The sequence below is a fragment of the Gadus chalcogrammus genome, chromosome 3, assembly GCF_026213295.1.
Source record: "Gadus chalcogrammus isolate NIFS_2021 chromosome 3, NIFS_Gcha_1.0, whole genome shotgun sequence".
In the NCBI taxonomy this organism is placed as follows: Eukaryota; Metazoa; Chordata; class Actinopteri; order Gadiformes; family Gadidae; genus Gadus; species Gadus chalcogrammus.
The window spans coordinates 17,414,561-17,430,725 of NC_079414.1; the positions used below are offsets into that span (position 1 = coordinate 17,414,561).

General features: G+C 47.9%; 1 protein-coding gene across 3 annotated transcripts in view; it reads left to right on the plus strand.

The window, feature by feature from the left end:
* arhgap10 (Rho GTPase activating protein 10) overlaps positions 1 to 16,165 on the plus strand; it is a 42,224-nt gene extending 26,059 nt beyond the window's left edge. The window contains exons 16-22 of one of the 3 annotated variants that reach the window (XM_056586355.1): positions 882 to 987; positions 2,946 to 3,105; positions 4,945 to 5,083; positions 7,670 to 7,850; positions 13,328 to 13,417; positions 15,002 to 15,096; positions 15,999 to 16,165. In XM_056586355.1, coding sequence (XP_056442330.1) covers positions 882 to 987; positions 2,946 to 3,105; positions 4,945 to 5,083; positions 7,670 to 7,850; positions 13,328 to 13,417; positions 15,002 to 15,096; positions 15,999 to 16,087 — 860 coding nt within the window. In that variant the 3' untranslated portion in view covers positions 16,088 to 16,165. The remainder of the gene's footprint in view (positions 1 to 881; positions 988 to 2,945; positions 3,106 to 4,944; positions 5,084 to 7,669; positions 7,851 to 13,327; positions 13,418 to 15,001; positions 15,097 to 15,998) is intronic. The other 2 variants (XM_056586356.1, XM_056586357.1) reach the window with 2 other exon arrangements.

A 16,165-nucleotide genomic window follows, 5' to 3' on the forward strand; every position in this document is an offset into this window, starting at 1 on the left:
AGCAGCAGCAACACAAAACTATCTTTCCCACCCAGCATAGCTACCCCTGTTGCCAATTTCCACCATGCTCCACACCATACAGTATATCACCATAACACCTCTGCCTTACTTAGATTTACCCATATTTCACACGGTACGCTTCTTCTCCATGTATGGATGAGCATAAACTGAATCTGTTAGGATGTTGTGGCTGAATAAATTCAAAAGAACACTAACACTTAATGCAGTAATAAGCATTATTTAATAGCACTAGTGTAGGGGTCAGGGTAAATGGGTTGAACCCTATTAAATAATGTATCAATTTATACCTCAGTTATAACGAAAACAATACGGTTAACATTAGTACAAAAGAACACCACAGGTTAATGATTACAACCCCATTAGTTTACTGTTAAAGAACTGTTAGTCAATGCTTATTACTGCATTAGCTAATGCTGATTGATGGTCAAATATTGTACACTTATTTTAAAGTATTACCATGTATAGAGTAGCCTATATTAATCTGCAGTATTTCTCACTGTAAATACCAACTAGGCAGACACGACATAGCTGTCAAAATGGGCTATATATCTGCAGCTCTGCACACTGAAAGCATATCAATAACCAGCCAACACTCAAGTGCCCTTCAGTAGACTGTGCTATAACACTGTTCCAGTGGCCAACCTGGGCAGCAATGGCACCCTACGACTGCAGGGAAACGCTATGCTAGTAACCTGTGGGTGCGTGTGTGTGTGTGTGTGTGTGTGTGTGTGTGTGTGTGTGTGTGTGTGTGTGTGTGTGTGTGTGTGTGTGTGTGTGTGTGTGTGTGTGTGTGTGTGTGTGTGTGTGTGTGTGTGTGTGTGTGTGTTTATGTGTTTATCGCTGCTCCTGCTCTGAAACAGAGAGTGGTAGTCCAGAGTCTCGTTTCCAAGCCATCCACTGCCTGGTCCACAAACTGCCCGACAAGAACCAACACACCCTGGGGCTCGTTCTCAAGCATCTGGCCAAGTGAGTGATCTCAGTTCCTTGGTTACAGTTCAGCTACTCTTCTTCTCCATCCTCCCCACCCCTCTCCTCCTGCTGCCCCCCTCTTCCTCCTCTACCTCCTCCTCCTCCTGCTCCTGTTTCGCTCTTTCTCATCTTTCAGTCTATCTCCTCTTTCTCACTCCACATGCTCTCCCTTTCTCTCTCTCGCTCACTCCCACACTTTTTCACTCCCCCTTCCCTGCTGTCACTCTCATCTCTTTCGGTCTTCCTCTTTTTCTCTCTCTGTGTCTGTCTCTCTCCCTCTCTCTCTCTCCCTCTCCCTCTCCCTCTCTCTCCGTTAAAGTTGGAGGCAGCCGGCAAGCTGAACTTTCCTGCTCTTTCATTAGATCACAGGCGGTTGTAATATTTACAGGTGTTAGAACTGTCCCTAACCGATGCTTTACCTGTTCAACGTGCCGCATCCCAAACCCCCGGCAGCCAAATGAAATGCAGTCGAATGAAAGTAAAAAAGAAAAAGGGAGCACTCAAATTAAAGCCCCCCCTGAGCTTACCCCATTCACCATGAATGGACAACCGTTCTGCCCAGCTCCATTTAGGAGATTAGACAGGATGGGAGGTTTTTAAAAATACTGCTGGCTATCATTACATGGTTTAAACCTCTGTGAGCTTTTAATAAACAAAATGAAAGTAAATTAAAGATAAGTAAATAATCTCCCCTCCCCTGTAGGCTGTCAAAGTCTGCCGAATCTTATTTCATAGAAACCTGCCACAGAATTGCGCTTTGGTAAAATACAAAAAATAAAAAAGGCAGTGCTATTGACATTGAATTTGGATTATCCAGCATGAAATTCTCCAGACTGCAGAGAGAGAGAGAGAGAGAGAGGGATTGAGTGAGAGAGACATTTTTTCTGAAGTTGGCGTGTGTGCCCATCCTGGAGGGGAAAAGGAGCAAAGCCAAGAATTCACAGTTGTATCTGTAATGGCTTCCGAGATGTTATAAATGCAACATGTCATTGGTGTTTTATGGCATCAAAGGTACCCTTTGATGCTATTTAAACCTCTCACTCTCACTCTCTTTCTCTCGGCAGATGGGTCGTGCAATGTCACATTTTCAGAATAACAATTTGCTCTACCTATCTGAATATTTATTTTATTTTCACATGTTAAGTGCGTTCTGAAACATATATTTTGCTATTTATTTTTCTTTATTTTCCCCAAATAAGTTAAATTGAATAAAAATCAGATCAGACAGATCAGATGAAAATATTAATTTGTCCTTTGTGTATTTATTATATACGTATTCAGTAGAAGGAATATGGGTCAGCCAGTGACACAATCATAACTTTTTAAATATACATTTATATATGCATATAAATGTAGTGTAAAGTAGGCCTTTGTATTGGTGCTGCATTGAAATAAACAGCAGACATCCAAGAGTTTACACGGCAGCACTCAATATTATGTTATGTTTGCATTGGTCAAGGGCAAGGCAAGCCATTGAAAGATTCAAAATGCTTCACATTTTGATTAGAATTGGATTAGAAGCATCTCTTTGTTTTAAGATTGCAACAGCGCTGCCTTTGCTGTGTCGTGATGTATTTCCAAAGTAAACAGACTGTTAGCACAGAATGGATCTGAATGGGATCTGATAATTCCGGGATTTGATTGGCTGTGCTGTGCAGGACCAACTGCCTATTGATTACTGAATGAGATCATGCATCAACGATGTTGGTATTGGTCGGATATTTTCCACACAAAGAAAAAAAAAGTTTAGTTCGTTTTTTGGGAACGCTTTGCACAACAGAATGATGATATGGATGGGCCTGAAAAGTAGGAGTTGGGGCAGGAATAGTCCTCATGGGCTTTAAATTATGAGCTAACAAGGATCAAGGTGAATAATAACGTTCAACAATTATACAAAAAAAGAGATGTAGACATGAGATTTTCAACGTGTCTAACGCATTCTAAATGTTCCCCAGTGTTGCAGACCACAGTAAGCAGAACCTGATGACCGTAGCCAACCTGGGCGTGGTGTTTGGCCCCACACTGATGAGACCCCAGGAGGAAACCGTGGCGGCCATCATGGATCTGAAGTTCCAGAACATTGTGGTGGAGATCCTCATCAAGCAGCACCAGAAGGTAAGCCACTCACTCTTTATCCCTCCCAGCATGCCCCATCGGAATTATTAATGGAGGGTGAAAACGCCAATTTGCGACGGTTGAATTCATGTGGGGAGATTTGCAGACAAAGACCTCCTATTGTCATAGGTTTTATCTTTCAACCAGCGAACTGACTAAAAATTGCACCGAAGCGCCATCAATGAACATTGTGCAATTTGTGTCATTAACACACTATGATAGATTCAACAAAGTTTGGACCTTGTTTCAAGCATCGCTGCTCAACAGTGGATTATTGGCTTCCCATCAAGGCCTTTCTACAGCGAGATAAATGTAATGTAATCTGTTGCTTTTCTCCTGCAGCTCTTGTTCAGAACGCCCCACCTTCCCGGGCAGCCGACAGGGGGAGCCCATAGTGTCTCCATATCTATTTTTCAAATGAACAGCAAAAGGCAGTTTTATTCCATTGATATAAATATAGATATATAAGTTAAATATGGAAACACACACAATACGACTTCCTATGTTCTTAGCACATTTTTGCATTAAGCTAAAATATGAGGTGGGATAGCACGGCGTTCTTAACAATAGTCGGCGGGCCGTGCTAATGTGCTAACGGAAAGCAGGGGGAAACTAACACACTGCAAGCCAACTAGCCAACCCCTCCCTACCCGGTGGCACCTCACCCAGGCCAGGGTGATGGGAGTCTGTGTTATCATGCAGCAGGGGCACTGGAAGAAAAAGTTCACTGTGCTAGTGGAAAAAAGTTTTGCAGACAGACATGAGCCTTTACCTCGCAGTCGAGTTTCACCCTAGACTGTTGATACCCCCGGATGCTGAGAGAGAGAGAGAGAGAGAGAGAGAGAGAGAGAGAGAGAGAGAGAGAGAGAGAGAGAGAGAGAGAGAGAGAGAGAGAGAGAGAGAGAGAGAGAGAGAGAGAGAGAGAGAGAGAGAGAGAGAGAGAGAGAGAGAGAGAGAGAGAGAGAGAGGAAAACCCTCAGCAATATTGAATCTCTCTTTCTCACTCTCTCTCTCTCTCGTTCTCATTCTCTCTCTTCCCCAACACACTTTCTCTCTCACTCACACGGCTCCCCTCCCCCCCTCTTTTCTATGTCTGGCTCTCACTTCCTCCACTCCAACTTTATCTTCCCTTTTTTTCTCTCTTCTTCCCTTCCTCCTTTGTGATCCCTTTTTTTCCTTCGTCTTCTTCTTCTGAGGCTCAGAAGAGGCGTTCTCTCCAATGCAGCCTCTCGTCTCTTTTCAAGTCTGCGGTGTAGATGTAAACACGATGTTGGTGTACACAGAACCGCTACCCCCGCCATCGCCGCCACCACCACCACCCACGAACCACCACCTTCCCGACCAAACCCTCTCCCCTCCGCCTGGAAGCCGGCGACCTGGTTTACTTGGCTCGGATCTCTCTCAGAGAACGGAGGGGTCATAGGCTCTGAGACCTAACGCCCCGGGGCCAACACTGTCGTCCGGGGGCGGCGCTTTCTTTGTTTGTTTTTGATTTCATGTATAATTCTAGAGCAAACCAAGCCCAATTAGTCATGCCGTCGTGCAACGCATCTAATGTTCCTGCGTCATCAGGGGGCCGCACGTCCTCCTGAATGCTGCCTGCTCTGGAGGTGATCAGTTTCACTGACGCCTCGGAGACAGCAGAGCATTTTAAACGGAAGCTGTTGACTCAGTCCGGTCGGTTCAGTATGCACACTGCGGCGCTATTCTTTCCTCCGCTCTCTCATATAAGAGTGTGTGCCGCAGTGGCTTTTGGCTTGGTGGCCCTGTGAACCCCCCCCCCCCCCGAAACACACACACACACAGACTTCTCTCACAGAAAACATTTTGTGCATCCAGATCTTTGCAGGAGCCCCAGAATCGTGCCCTGCGTCGGGCGGCCCGGTACTGCTGGCCCCGACCAGGCAGTCCAAGAAGGTGGCTCGCCAGAACAGACCTCTGGCCGTGTACAACCCCCAGGCCCTGGACATCAAGAGTGGTGAGAGACACACACACACATACATTAAACACATCCTGGACGTCCAGAGTGGTGAGACACACACACAAACACACACACAAACACACAGACTGATTGACTGACTGACTGACTGACTGACTGACTGACTGACTGACTGACTGACTGACTGACTGACTGACTGACTGACTGACTAAACTGACTAAACACATCCCGGATTTCCAGAGTGGGGAAAGACACGCCCACATGTGCACAGACAAATATTCTCACACGCAGACGCATACACACAAACACACTCATACACATTCAACAGGCATTCAACTTAATATGACACCCTGGAAATAAGGGTGTGTGTGTGATACATTAAACACACAACGGATAATGGGGAATGGTGAGGGACACTCACGTAAATGCACATTCCCCAAAACTTTTTTGTCAGCTTTTCCATCGCTGAATAAAATAGGTAAACAAACTAGTAGTAATAGTAAAAAAAAACTATAGCGAAGCAAACGATGATGGGTGATGGTACCGTAGGAAAAACAGTAAATAGTATGTGTAGTATGTGCATTGGTTACTGCTTCAGAATGAGTGCAGATGTGACAGTGCTGTGTCAAACACACCAACCACTACAGCTAATGGTGAGCTAAGTATTCTGACCAGCTGTGTGCCTGTGTGGAACAGAGGCCACACATACACTTTAACAGACTACATGTGCTTTTGTTGTATTGTTAATGAGGTTTGGAACTGGGGACTGGGTACCGGTACATAGATTGGAAGTCTCTCTCTTGCTCTCGCTCTCGCTCTCGCTCTCTCTCTCTCGCTCTCTCTCGCTCTCTCTCTCGCTCTCCCGCTCTCTCTCTCTCTCTCTCCCGCACTCTCGCCCACTCACGCTCTGACTCTCAGCTCTCTCTCTCTCTCTTTTGCTCTCTCTCACTCTCGGCTCTGTCTCTGTCTGTCTCTCCCTGTCTCTCTCTCTTTTATATATATATATATATATATATATATACTCATTGATATTAGGAGTGTTGGCCTGCTGAGCTCCATGCTGGATCTCCTGCAGTCTCTACCCCCAGGCTGTGCAAATCCCTTCCTCACCACAAATAACAAAGAAGGGAAAATCTCCTAACCAGATTGCCTTGCCTTTATATTGCGACAGCTTTTACCGAGGGGGTATTTTTAATAACTAGGATGAAATGCGTAATCCTTTTTTATAAAAACCAGTGTATCTTGTATATAGGTCTCGGGTAATGGATTTAAACTTGTCTCAGCTCTCAGGGCGAGGGTGATTCAGAGAGGGGAATGAAAGGTGTGTGTGTGTGTGTGTGTGTGTGTGTGTGTGTGTGTGTGTGTGTGTGTGTGTGTGTGTGTGTGTGTGTGTGTGTGTGTGTGTGTGTGTGTGTGTGTGTGTGTGTGTGTGTGTGTGTGTTATGCACGTGTTTGCAATTAAGTGTGAGTTTTTTTCGGTCTTGTATGGGCCGGGAATGAATGTAATTTATATTTCTAATCACTGAACCACAGTGTTTAAGTTTCTTAATTACATGTGTAATGAATTGTCACTGGGGTGTCAAGCGATTCCACCAGTTCTACCTGTATTGTTTACTTTGGCAAACACAATTCAATATAATAACTACCTAGGGATTTTCTTAGAAAGGGATTGCTGCCATGGAAATATTGACATCACAAAACAGTTTGTAGAGACTTGAAAGTATTTAATTTGAATTCTAGATATTTGAAACTAATTATAAACATAAATTCTACGAATGTTTCCCTCTCAAGGGTGCAGACATGGACCTCTACCCTGAATCTCACAGCTAAGGCAAACCCAAAGTACATTTTTTGAAGATTTATATGTCTGCTTTTTTTTGTGGTTTCTTTTGCAACTTCCAATGACTACAAAACAGCTGAACTTTATTCTGTAGCACGATATCCTCTACATAGATTTAGAAAGGATGGCGGCTGTCTAGTTCTTGAATATTTACCTCTCCATACAGATCTGGGAAGAAGAGGTGGAATATTCTCGTTGGTTCGGATGCTATTTGTTTCCATGCTCGTCAAAGTAGTTATTAATGCCATTTTGTCACTGTTACTGAACTAAGATCGTAATTGACAAAATTGCCGCTTTTGACTTCGCTGTGTCTTTTAGTATACACACGGTAGGCCAAGTTTGCGCGGATGTGTTGAACTCTGGCCGCATCCGAGAGAGGGTTAAGCTTCTTAACACTCATAACATTATTGTATATACAATATTGCTTATTATACCGCTCATGAACAACATCGGTACTATCATAAAAAAAATATCACAAAGTTGGGGTGGGTTGTAACCAGGCTTTATCATCGTGTCCTGATCGGGCCTGCGGCCAGTCTGAGCCCTACCAATTCCTGGAATCTATACCGATCTGAACGTGATCCTGTAGTATAGGCTCGATATTGATAGCGGTCTTAAGCTCTTTGTCTCTTCATCGACTTTGGTACTCCTTAACAAACTCAGTCCTTACAATGGTTGATGACCAGTCATTTTACAATCGGTCCGGATTGAAAAATATATTTCTTCTAGTGCGTTCCTGGCTTTAAGTAGATGTGCACATTTACTATATATTGCCATTTTCCAAGCAGTCTCACCGGATGGAAGCAGTCCCACCCCAGCAGCAGATGACGGCTCAACGGGTAGCAGTGATTCGGTGGAGTCGCAGCCCTCCTCACACAGCCCCCCCCTGGCCACGCCCTCAGACACCCCTCCAGAGAAGAGTGGCCACACCCCGCTCTCGTCCCCCCTCAGCAACACAAGCACTGGGTGAGCAATCTTCCTGTGTGTGGACCACCGTGACACTTTATTATTTTAATTCAATTGTTTTCCGCAACTTTTAGCAAATAATATGGGTCTGCAATACATTTAATCCTTACCGTCTTATACATTGATGAACATTTCTCCTTAAATTTTTATCTTTGAATGATTTCCTTCTTTATAAAGCAATATGAATACCCTTGTGTTTAAATTGGGCTATATCAAGGAACTTGCCTTGACTTGCCTTGAGTTGAAGAGTGTGCCCCCCTCCCCCACCCTAATCTGGAGCCTACTGATGTGATGAGTGTAGATGTTGCGGTCTCTGGTGGGTTTTGTTGCGTGCGCCAACTGTAGTTGGCTTGGGAGCACCTACTGAAGCAGTGGTTGTTAAAGGAATGGGTTCTGATGTCTGCGATGGGTCGTTTGACATAATGCATGGGAGATATGTGCTGTATTTAGGCCAAAGATAACAAACGATGTGGTGGCTCGTTGTAATGTACCCCATTGTTTCCATTGGGATGGTTTCACTGGACCACACTGTTCACTGCAGCATCCACCCATTCACTGGTGTTTGCATGCTGACGATGTCGGCTCATATCAGGTCATGTGTACAGAATGTGTACTCTGGTTTTTTGTTATTCAATCCCTCTGACCGTTGGTGAGCCTGCTTGAGCTGTTAACATGTCTTAATTTAGACCTGTTTACTATTACGGGTGACTTGCATCATTGCTGAACTCCTGCAGAATCCGATGGTCAATATACACACACACACACACACACACACACACACACACACACACACACACACACACACACACACACACACACACACACACACACACACACACACACACACACACACACACACTATTATAATATACAGTATATTCTGGTGGCTTCAAAAGGGAACCAATGTTGGAGGAAGGCACCTCTGAAGCCCCTAAACATCTAGTGAGCCAGGTTGCTGCCCGCCGCCCCATTTAAAACCGTGCTGACGCTGAGGAGACGGTCACACTCTCGTGCACTCCAGCCCAGGCCTTTTGTCTCCGTACGCAGACTCAAACACCATATGTGTCAGGGGAGTAAGCCCGGTGGGGGGGTCTGGACCTGTCCACACAGGACCAAGAGATTTTGTAAGGGTGGATCCCTTACAAAATCAAGGGAAGATCCTGCCAATAACACTGAAAGGGGGCAGGCAGTCGCCCCATGCTCTGGGCCTCCATTGAACTGCATTCCCCTTCTCTGCTGTGGACTACTAGTGGTGTTTTTACTCTGTGCACACTATACTCTAGAATCTAGATTAAAGTACATCATTTTGCGGATTAAAGGAGAAAATCATGCGTTAAATGCATTGGGAAGGCCAATTAGACCTTGAGATCTAATTAGCAGAGTGATCCACTATATTCAACAGGCTTCGGTGTCTCACATTTCTATTTCGGAGCTCTCGAAATTGCACGACTTTGTGTGTGTGTTTGTGTGCGTGCGTGTGCGTGCAGTCACAGCTACTCCCCGCGGTGCGGTTGTCGCTCCACACGATGCTCAACACCTCTTCATCCTCAGACCTCGACAAACACAAACCCCATACCAGCTGATGGTTCATCTGCTAGCTCCCTGTACCGCCGTGGTGCATTCTGGGCCTTTTTAGTTTTATTACCTTCTTTGTTCGGTTTTTTCCACAATACATCCTGTTTAGTGCAGTATTAATACCGTGAATGAATATACCAGCTTGAGTCTAAACCCCCAAAAAAGGACTGGAATATATTAGATGGTTAGTGTTCCTCCTACTATATCACTACATTTTCATGGCTCGACACAACGGCCTCAAACGTTGCCATGTGACCTTCTGACGAGGCAGGGCTCCCAGTCTTCCTGGGTTCAACCGGGCTGTCCTGCACTGCGCCTGGTTCAATACAGCCGGGTTAAACCCAGGAAGGGACTCGGTGGTAAGGCTGAATCTAGCAGGCGGTCAACCAAGGCCAGCAGAGGGCATGTGAAGGCAGGCGCTGCCGAGGGGAGAAGACAACCCTTTACCTTCGGTCCCGGTAGCCTGTGGCTACGCAGAGGAAATCAAACGTAATGGAGAGTAATGCTGGCCGTGTACAGCAGCAGTGTGGGCCCACACGGCTTCAATAAGACAGGAAGGAAAATAGGATAGAAATGGATCGGTGTCCGCATACACTCTTCTATAGGGGAGATAATGGTGTTGATGAGTGTTTGGTTTGAAACAGAGGAAGGACTGTTTTGTAGGTCCTCTAATAAGGTTTGAATCTCCTTTTGGAAACTCGATTTGAGTCCTTCTAAATTGGATTGTTTGTTTGATTTGAACACGTTTGGTTTGGAAGGGCGCCTTACCAGTGGAAGAATTGTCCATGTGTATACATACAACGTTATGCATATACATTTCCCTCCATACAGTTCATGATAAACATGAACAAACAAAGATAGCTGTCTGTATCTAAATAGCGTGTTAACAGCCAGGCCCAGCGCTCTGTAGCGTTTCCACAGAAGTTAGTGTTTACTGTATTTAATCAAGATTAAAGCTTCTAAGCCAGGCCAGTGACGGAAAAACACCAGATGAGCAATTGAAAGCTTGCTGCTATTTTAGGGAGAAAAAAAACACAAATGACTTTTCCTCGCTTTGGCTTAGCTGTAATTGTGAAAGCAATTTTTGGATAAATCAATTTTCCCCTGGTGCATTTAACAAGTTTCTAGGGCAACCACATAGCATGCAATTACTCCAGTGATTTCTCCCTCCTAGCCGCTTACAGTATAAACATTAAGATGTCTATTCAGTCAATGGAGCCTCGCAGATCTTTATAATCCACCTCACAACCATAAAATACAAGAAATTTGTATTTATTTTTATGTGTGTGTGTGTGTGTGTGTGTGTGTGTGTGTGTGTGTGTGTGTGTGTGTGTGTGTGTGTGTGTGTGTGTGTGTGTGTGTGTGTGTGTTCCCTCTGCACCAGTGAGCCCCTCACGTTATACCCAGTGTTGTGTGAGTCCCTGGGGGGGGGGGGGCTCGGTCCTCCTGGGTGGTGGGGTGTCTAGTGGTGCTGCTCCCCCTCTCCTGGTCTCTCTGTGGTTCTGGCCGGGGCCCATGCAGGCCACTGGCCCAGGTTAATGAGTGGATTTGCTGCACTGCAGCGTACTGTCCTCCCCCGATCACCCCCCCCACCCCACCCCACACCACCCCAAAACCCGCCTCCCCTGCCTCACGCTGATCCGCAGCAGCTGAGCACCACCACCTCCACCTCCACCTCCACCACCACAGCAGCAGCACCACCTCACGCTACTGCGCAGCAATAAATCACCCGCGCCCCTGGCCAAGCCCTCGCTGAATAACCACTGGCTGGGATTGATAGGCACACCGAAGGCAGAGGGGAGGCAAAGGAGGAGGAGGACGAGGAGGAGGACGAGGAGGAGGACGAGGAGGAGCGACGCAGGGGGAAACGGGGATGTTTTTGGGGGCCGGGAGGGGACGGGTTTCCCCGGACCCCCGAGTGTAGAGTTGCGTCCCGGTTGTTCCAGCGGGTGTTGTCCAGCAACGTCCGAGTCCGTGTCCGAAGAAACCCGCCACCTCCCTCCACTCCCCACCGTCCCCTCCGCCGGGCCCTCCCTCTCCACGCGTCCCCCCGTCCCCCCCATTGGCCACCGTGCTCAGACTAAGCACTCTGCACAGCGCCCTCCCAACCTCCAGCCCCTTCCCAGCTGCCTCCACTAATTGCCTTTATTAGCGTCTCTATGGGAGCAGCAGCTAGGAGCAATTTGCTCATTATGTGCTATATAAGCACACAGGGCCTGGGGCGCGGAGCGGTGGAAGGAAGCCTGTCGCTGGGTGGATCCCCGCTGTCTCCCTGGCCTCCGCGGGTCCCCACTTTGCACCTTTTAGCTTGACGCCACCGAGGAGGTGACTCACGGCCTGTGTGTTGGGGCAGGATTTGGTGCACATTAGGCACATCGCTGTCCGACAGCTCTCCATGCGCGTCACTCAGTTCTCTGGATGGTGAGATATAAATGGTACAATTTTTTATTTAATGTTTTTATGCCCCAGGTGTGGGTTTGTGTTGTTTTGTGTGTGTGTGTGTGTGTGTGTGTGTGTGTGTTTCGGGGCTGAAATAGGTGTTGTGTGTGTATAAATGTAGTGTGTGTTGTTGTCCATGTTGTAAAAGAAGGTGTGTGCTATTAATAGCAGCAGAAAGGCGGTTACATCTGAATTGTTGAGGGGGAAAGGGTTTTCCAGCTGCTTTATTAGCACTAGGTTGTTCTCATTTCCTTCACTATGCTTCACTGTGTCTGGCGTTACTTTGGTTTAACATTAGCCTTACACTGGTGCGGACGGCGGCACAATGCATATAGTTACCATAATTAACCACCGATTTAATCGCGCTCATAGAAAAATGGAGTGCTTATTTTCATTTTGCAAATCAACTGGTAAGAGAGTTGGCAAGTTTTTGCTGAAGCAGTGCGCTTCTGCAGCACCACGATGTAAACAGTCTTCATCTGTCACACGACGCAACGATTTAGTCTATTAATATCATAGAAAATGCACCTCAGCATATTTTATTAATGCAGGCCGTCATAACACAAATGACGCAAAACAATGCGACCGGACTCCAAACCAGCGAGGAGTTAGCTCAAGGGCTTAATGCGCAAGGGTTACCTGGTCATGGTTACCCCACTGTGTTCCCTACTTCCCTTTCAGCCCATGAAGAAACGATGCATACATGGTTTAGTTCATTGTATCTTCGTGGGGCTGTGGTTAACTGGAGCCACCGCCTCCTGTCCTACTCTGACCCAGCCATCGTCTCCCTCTCTGACCCCGCCCTCCTTCTCTGACCCCATCTCCTCTCCTTCTCTGACCCCGCCCTCCTTCTCTGACCCCATCTCCTCTCCTTCTCTGACCCCACCTCCTCTTCTTCTCTGAACCCGCCCTCCTTCTATGATTTCACCTCCTCTTCTCCTCTGACCCCGCCCTCCTTCTCTGACCCCACCTCCTCTTCTTCTCTGACCCCACCCTCCTTCTATGATTTCACCTCCTCTCCTTCTCTGACCCCACCTCCTCTCTTTCTACGACCCCACCTCCTCTTCTTCTCAGACCCCGCCCTCCTTCTCTGACCCCGCCCTCCTTCTCTGACCTCGCTCTCCTTCTCTGACGCTTCTGTCCCTGTCTGACCCCGCCCTCCTTCTCTGACCCCGCCCTCCTTCTCTGACCCCGCCCTCCTTCTCTGACCCCGCCCTCCTTCTCTGACCTCGCTCTCCTTCTCTGACCTCGCTCTCCTTCTCTGACGCTTCTGTCCCTGTCTGACCCCGCCCTCCTTCTCTGACCCCGCCCTCCTTCTCTGACCCCGCCCTCCTTCTCTGACCCCGCCCTCCTTCTCTGACCCCGCCCTCCTTCTCTGACCTCGCTCTCCTTCTCTGACCTCGCTCTCCTTCTCTGATGCTTCTGTCCCTGTCTGACCCAGCCTTCCTCCTCTGACCCAATAGGGGCGGAGCCTCCCACGCCGGCTCTGCAGGCTCCCGGGAGACCAACCTAACCGGCGCTGTATCTTCTGATGAAGCCCAAGCAGAGGAGAGGTAAGGTTTGTCTGCCCCTGCCCCTGCCTCTGCCTCTGGCACTGGCTCTGGCTCTGCCCGCCGTTAAGAGCGCCTGCATCCACCCCGGTGTATTCTGGGATTGAATTTAATTACTCTGAACCCTTCCTTCTGATATGAGTTAGGAGTCACACAGACATACAGTCAATCTCACGCTTTCACTTCAACTAATGTTTTTCCTGTCAGATCGCTGGCAGTTGTTTTCACATGCTCAACCATCCTCCAAACAAATTAGAGACGTCGCCAGCCATCTATTAGGTTGACTAATTGCGACTCGAAAAAGGGCTTAGCTTTTAATGAATCATTCAATTCGGTCATGTAATGTTTATCTTCGGTAAAGCCTTGTATACGCCATGTCCAACGTCAATATGCGGTGAAAGAATGCAAAAGAAAAAACATAATTAACACCCAATTCATCAATTTGGTTGATAAGGAACTCACAGCGGTCAGCTCCATCACCCATCCATCTACTCCGTTAGTCTCGGCCCTGCTGGAAATACCCAAGCCGGGCCCTTCCTGTCGCTGCGTTGGGAGCCACAGGTCAGAGAGAGCCTTGCAGGGGGAGCGCTTGGCACGGGTGGAAGACGGCCATTACGGTGATTCATTGCCACAGCTTCCTCCAGACTAAATAATGAATTAACTTTCCATGCAGAGGAAATTACGGCCCAGCCGGGTCACTCAATGGGCAGTTCATTAATGTAATTTTCATATAAATACAGATTCGCCCATCATTCATGGCGCCCATTCATTCGCCCTCCGAATGCCTACCGTCCCCCAATCCCAGAGGCCAGTCCTGTTTGTATTGACAACTGTGGCTGCAGACAATCTTTTGGGTTAATTTCTTACTCTTTTTTTCCCCGTGCCCCCTCGGAGGGCCCTCATCCTAGGTTTTTTGAGTGTTACTCGTCAGAATGAATCTAAAATATTCATGGGGTTGTTGTGTATTCACAGCAGGATTCCTGCATGGTAATGTCTCTGCTGTTTGAGATAACCGCCCGCGACGGCAGCGAAAACAACCATTCTGGAGGAGGACTGTTTCTCTCCCGGCTGAGCTTATTCTTTTGTGGCAACAGCAAAATGTGCTCCTTTCACCTTTTCGACAAAAAACTTCCCGCGTCTCGGGGACCTTCGGCGCTGTTTAAAACGCCCGCCTCACAATGCTCACGGCACGGAGGGAAAAAAAAATCATGGCTGCTCGGTCCATTCAAAAGCTACCGTCCAATCCCGCTCCAGCTTTCTAATTACCCCCTCCGCGGAGGGCAGGGCAGGGCTGCACTGGGCCCAGCCGGGGTACAGCAGAGCGTCCGGCTCTGGGGGCTGCGTGCGTCTCCCTCCAATCCTAGACACGAGGAAGACGGACCAGACCCAAACCAGACAGCTCCGCTCCCCTCCATCGAAACTTTCTTTCCCTTTCTAGCACTTTCAGGCCGGCGCAGAAACGAGTCCGGATTGAACCCGTGTAAATTATCAACCGCACACCCCCTCCCCGTCTCTCCTCTCCCTGAGTCCCAGCAGTTCAATGATTGCCTTCATATTTATTTATTATTTCTTAATATTTCTGCCCAGCGTCCCGGTGGCCAGGAAGGCCGAGGCGGTGTACCCTTGCGAGGCGGAGCACGACTCGGAGCTCTCCTTCCTGATCGGCGCCATATTCACCGGCGGTAAGTGTTATCGGCTACAGCAGTTGCTCACTCAGAACCAGCCCTGACATATTGGATTTGGAGGAAAAACCAGACACCCCCCCAATCTGATCTTCAATCGGAGGAGCAAGGAGGAGGAGGAGAGAGCGAAGGGAGGAGAAAGGCAAGCCAGGGAGAGGACTGAACGGGGAAGGGGGGAGGTGGGGGAGGTGGGGGAGGGGAGACAGGATGGAAGACGGTGGGTGGAGGAAGGGGAGGGGATGGATAGGAGAGAGGGAGAGGGAGGAAAGAGTACGGGGGAGGAGTGAAAAAAGACAGGATAGAAGCGGAGGGGAGGGGGAGAGAGGATGCAGTGGGAATGGAGGAGAGGAGAGGGAGGGAGCGAGGGGAGGACAGATTTGCTCCCTAGTCTGTCTGGAAAGAGGCTCGACTGAGCTTTAATCACATAGAGGAAATTGTTTTCTGGACCTTACCGTTGCCAGCACCGCGTCTGTGACAAGCCTCCACTGTAGATATAGTCTTTACAGGGGATCATGTAATGTTATCCTCTATAACACAAAGCCACGGAACACTGCTGCTTCTTTAAACTTGCCAATCACCATGCACTGACAGCATGGGGAGCGCTGCATTCGCACGAAAACGGAGGAGAATGAGGAGTTCAGATGTCCTCAGATGAATATTCAGGGGACTCTCATCCGATTTCTTAACACAATTCTCCTCCACTAAATAAACGAGTTGTTATTAGATCATTATGATTATTAAAGTGACGGAGGTATTAAAGAAGAATCAAACAGGAACGAGCTGATCTACAAGTGATGTGTTTAACAAGTTTGGTCTCTCCTCCAAAGTACACATGATCATCTCTATGAAGCCACGCTGGAGTCCTATGTGTTGATCTGTGACCTTGTGATCATGTCCACCAGTGACCCCATCGAGGGAGCCCGGCTGGCTGGAGGGGGTGCTGGACGGGAAGAGGGGCCTCATCCCGGAGAACTATGTCAAGTTCCTGTAGCCGCTTGCTCCAATACAAAGCAAGACGGAGCGGATGGAGATCCAGGGGAGCTAAAAATCAAGAACGAACGGGGGGGGG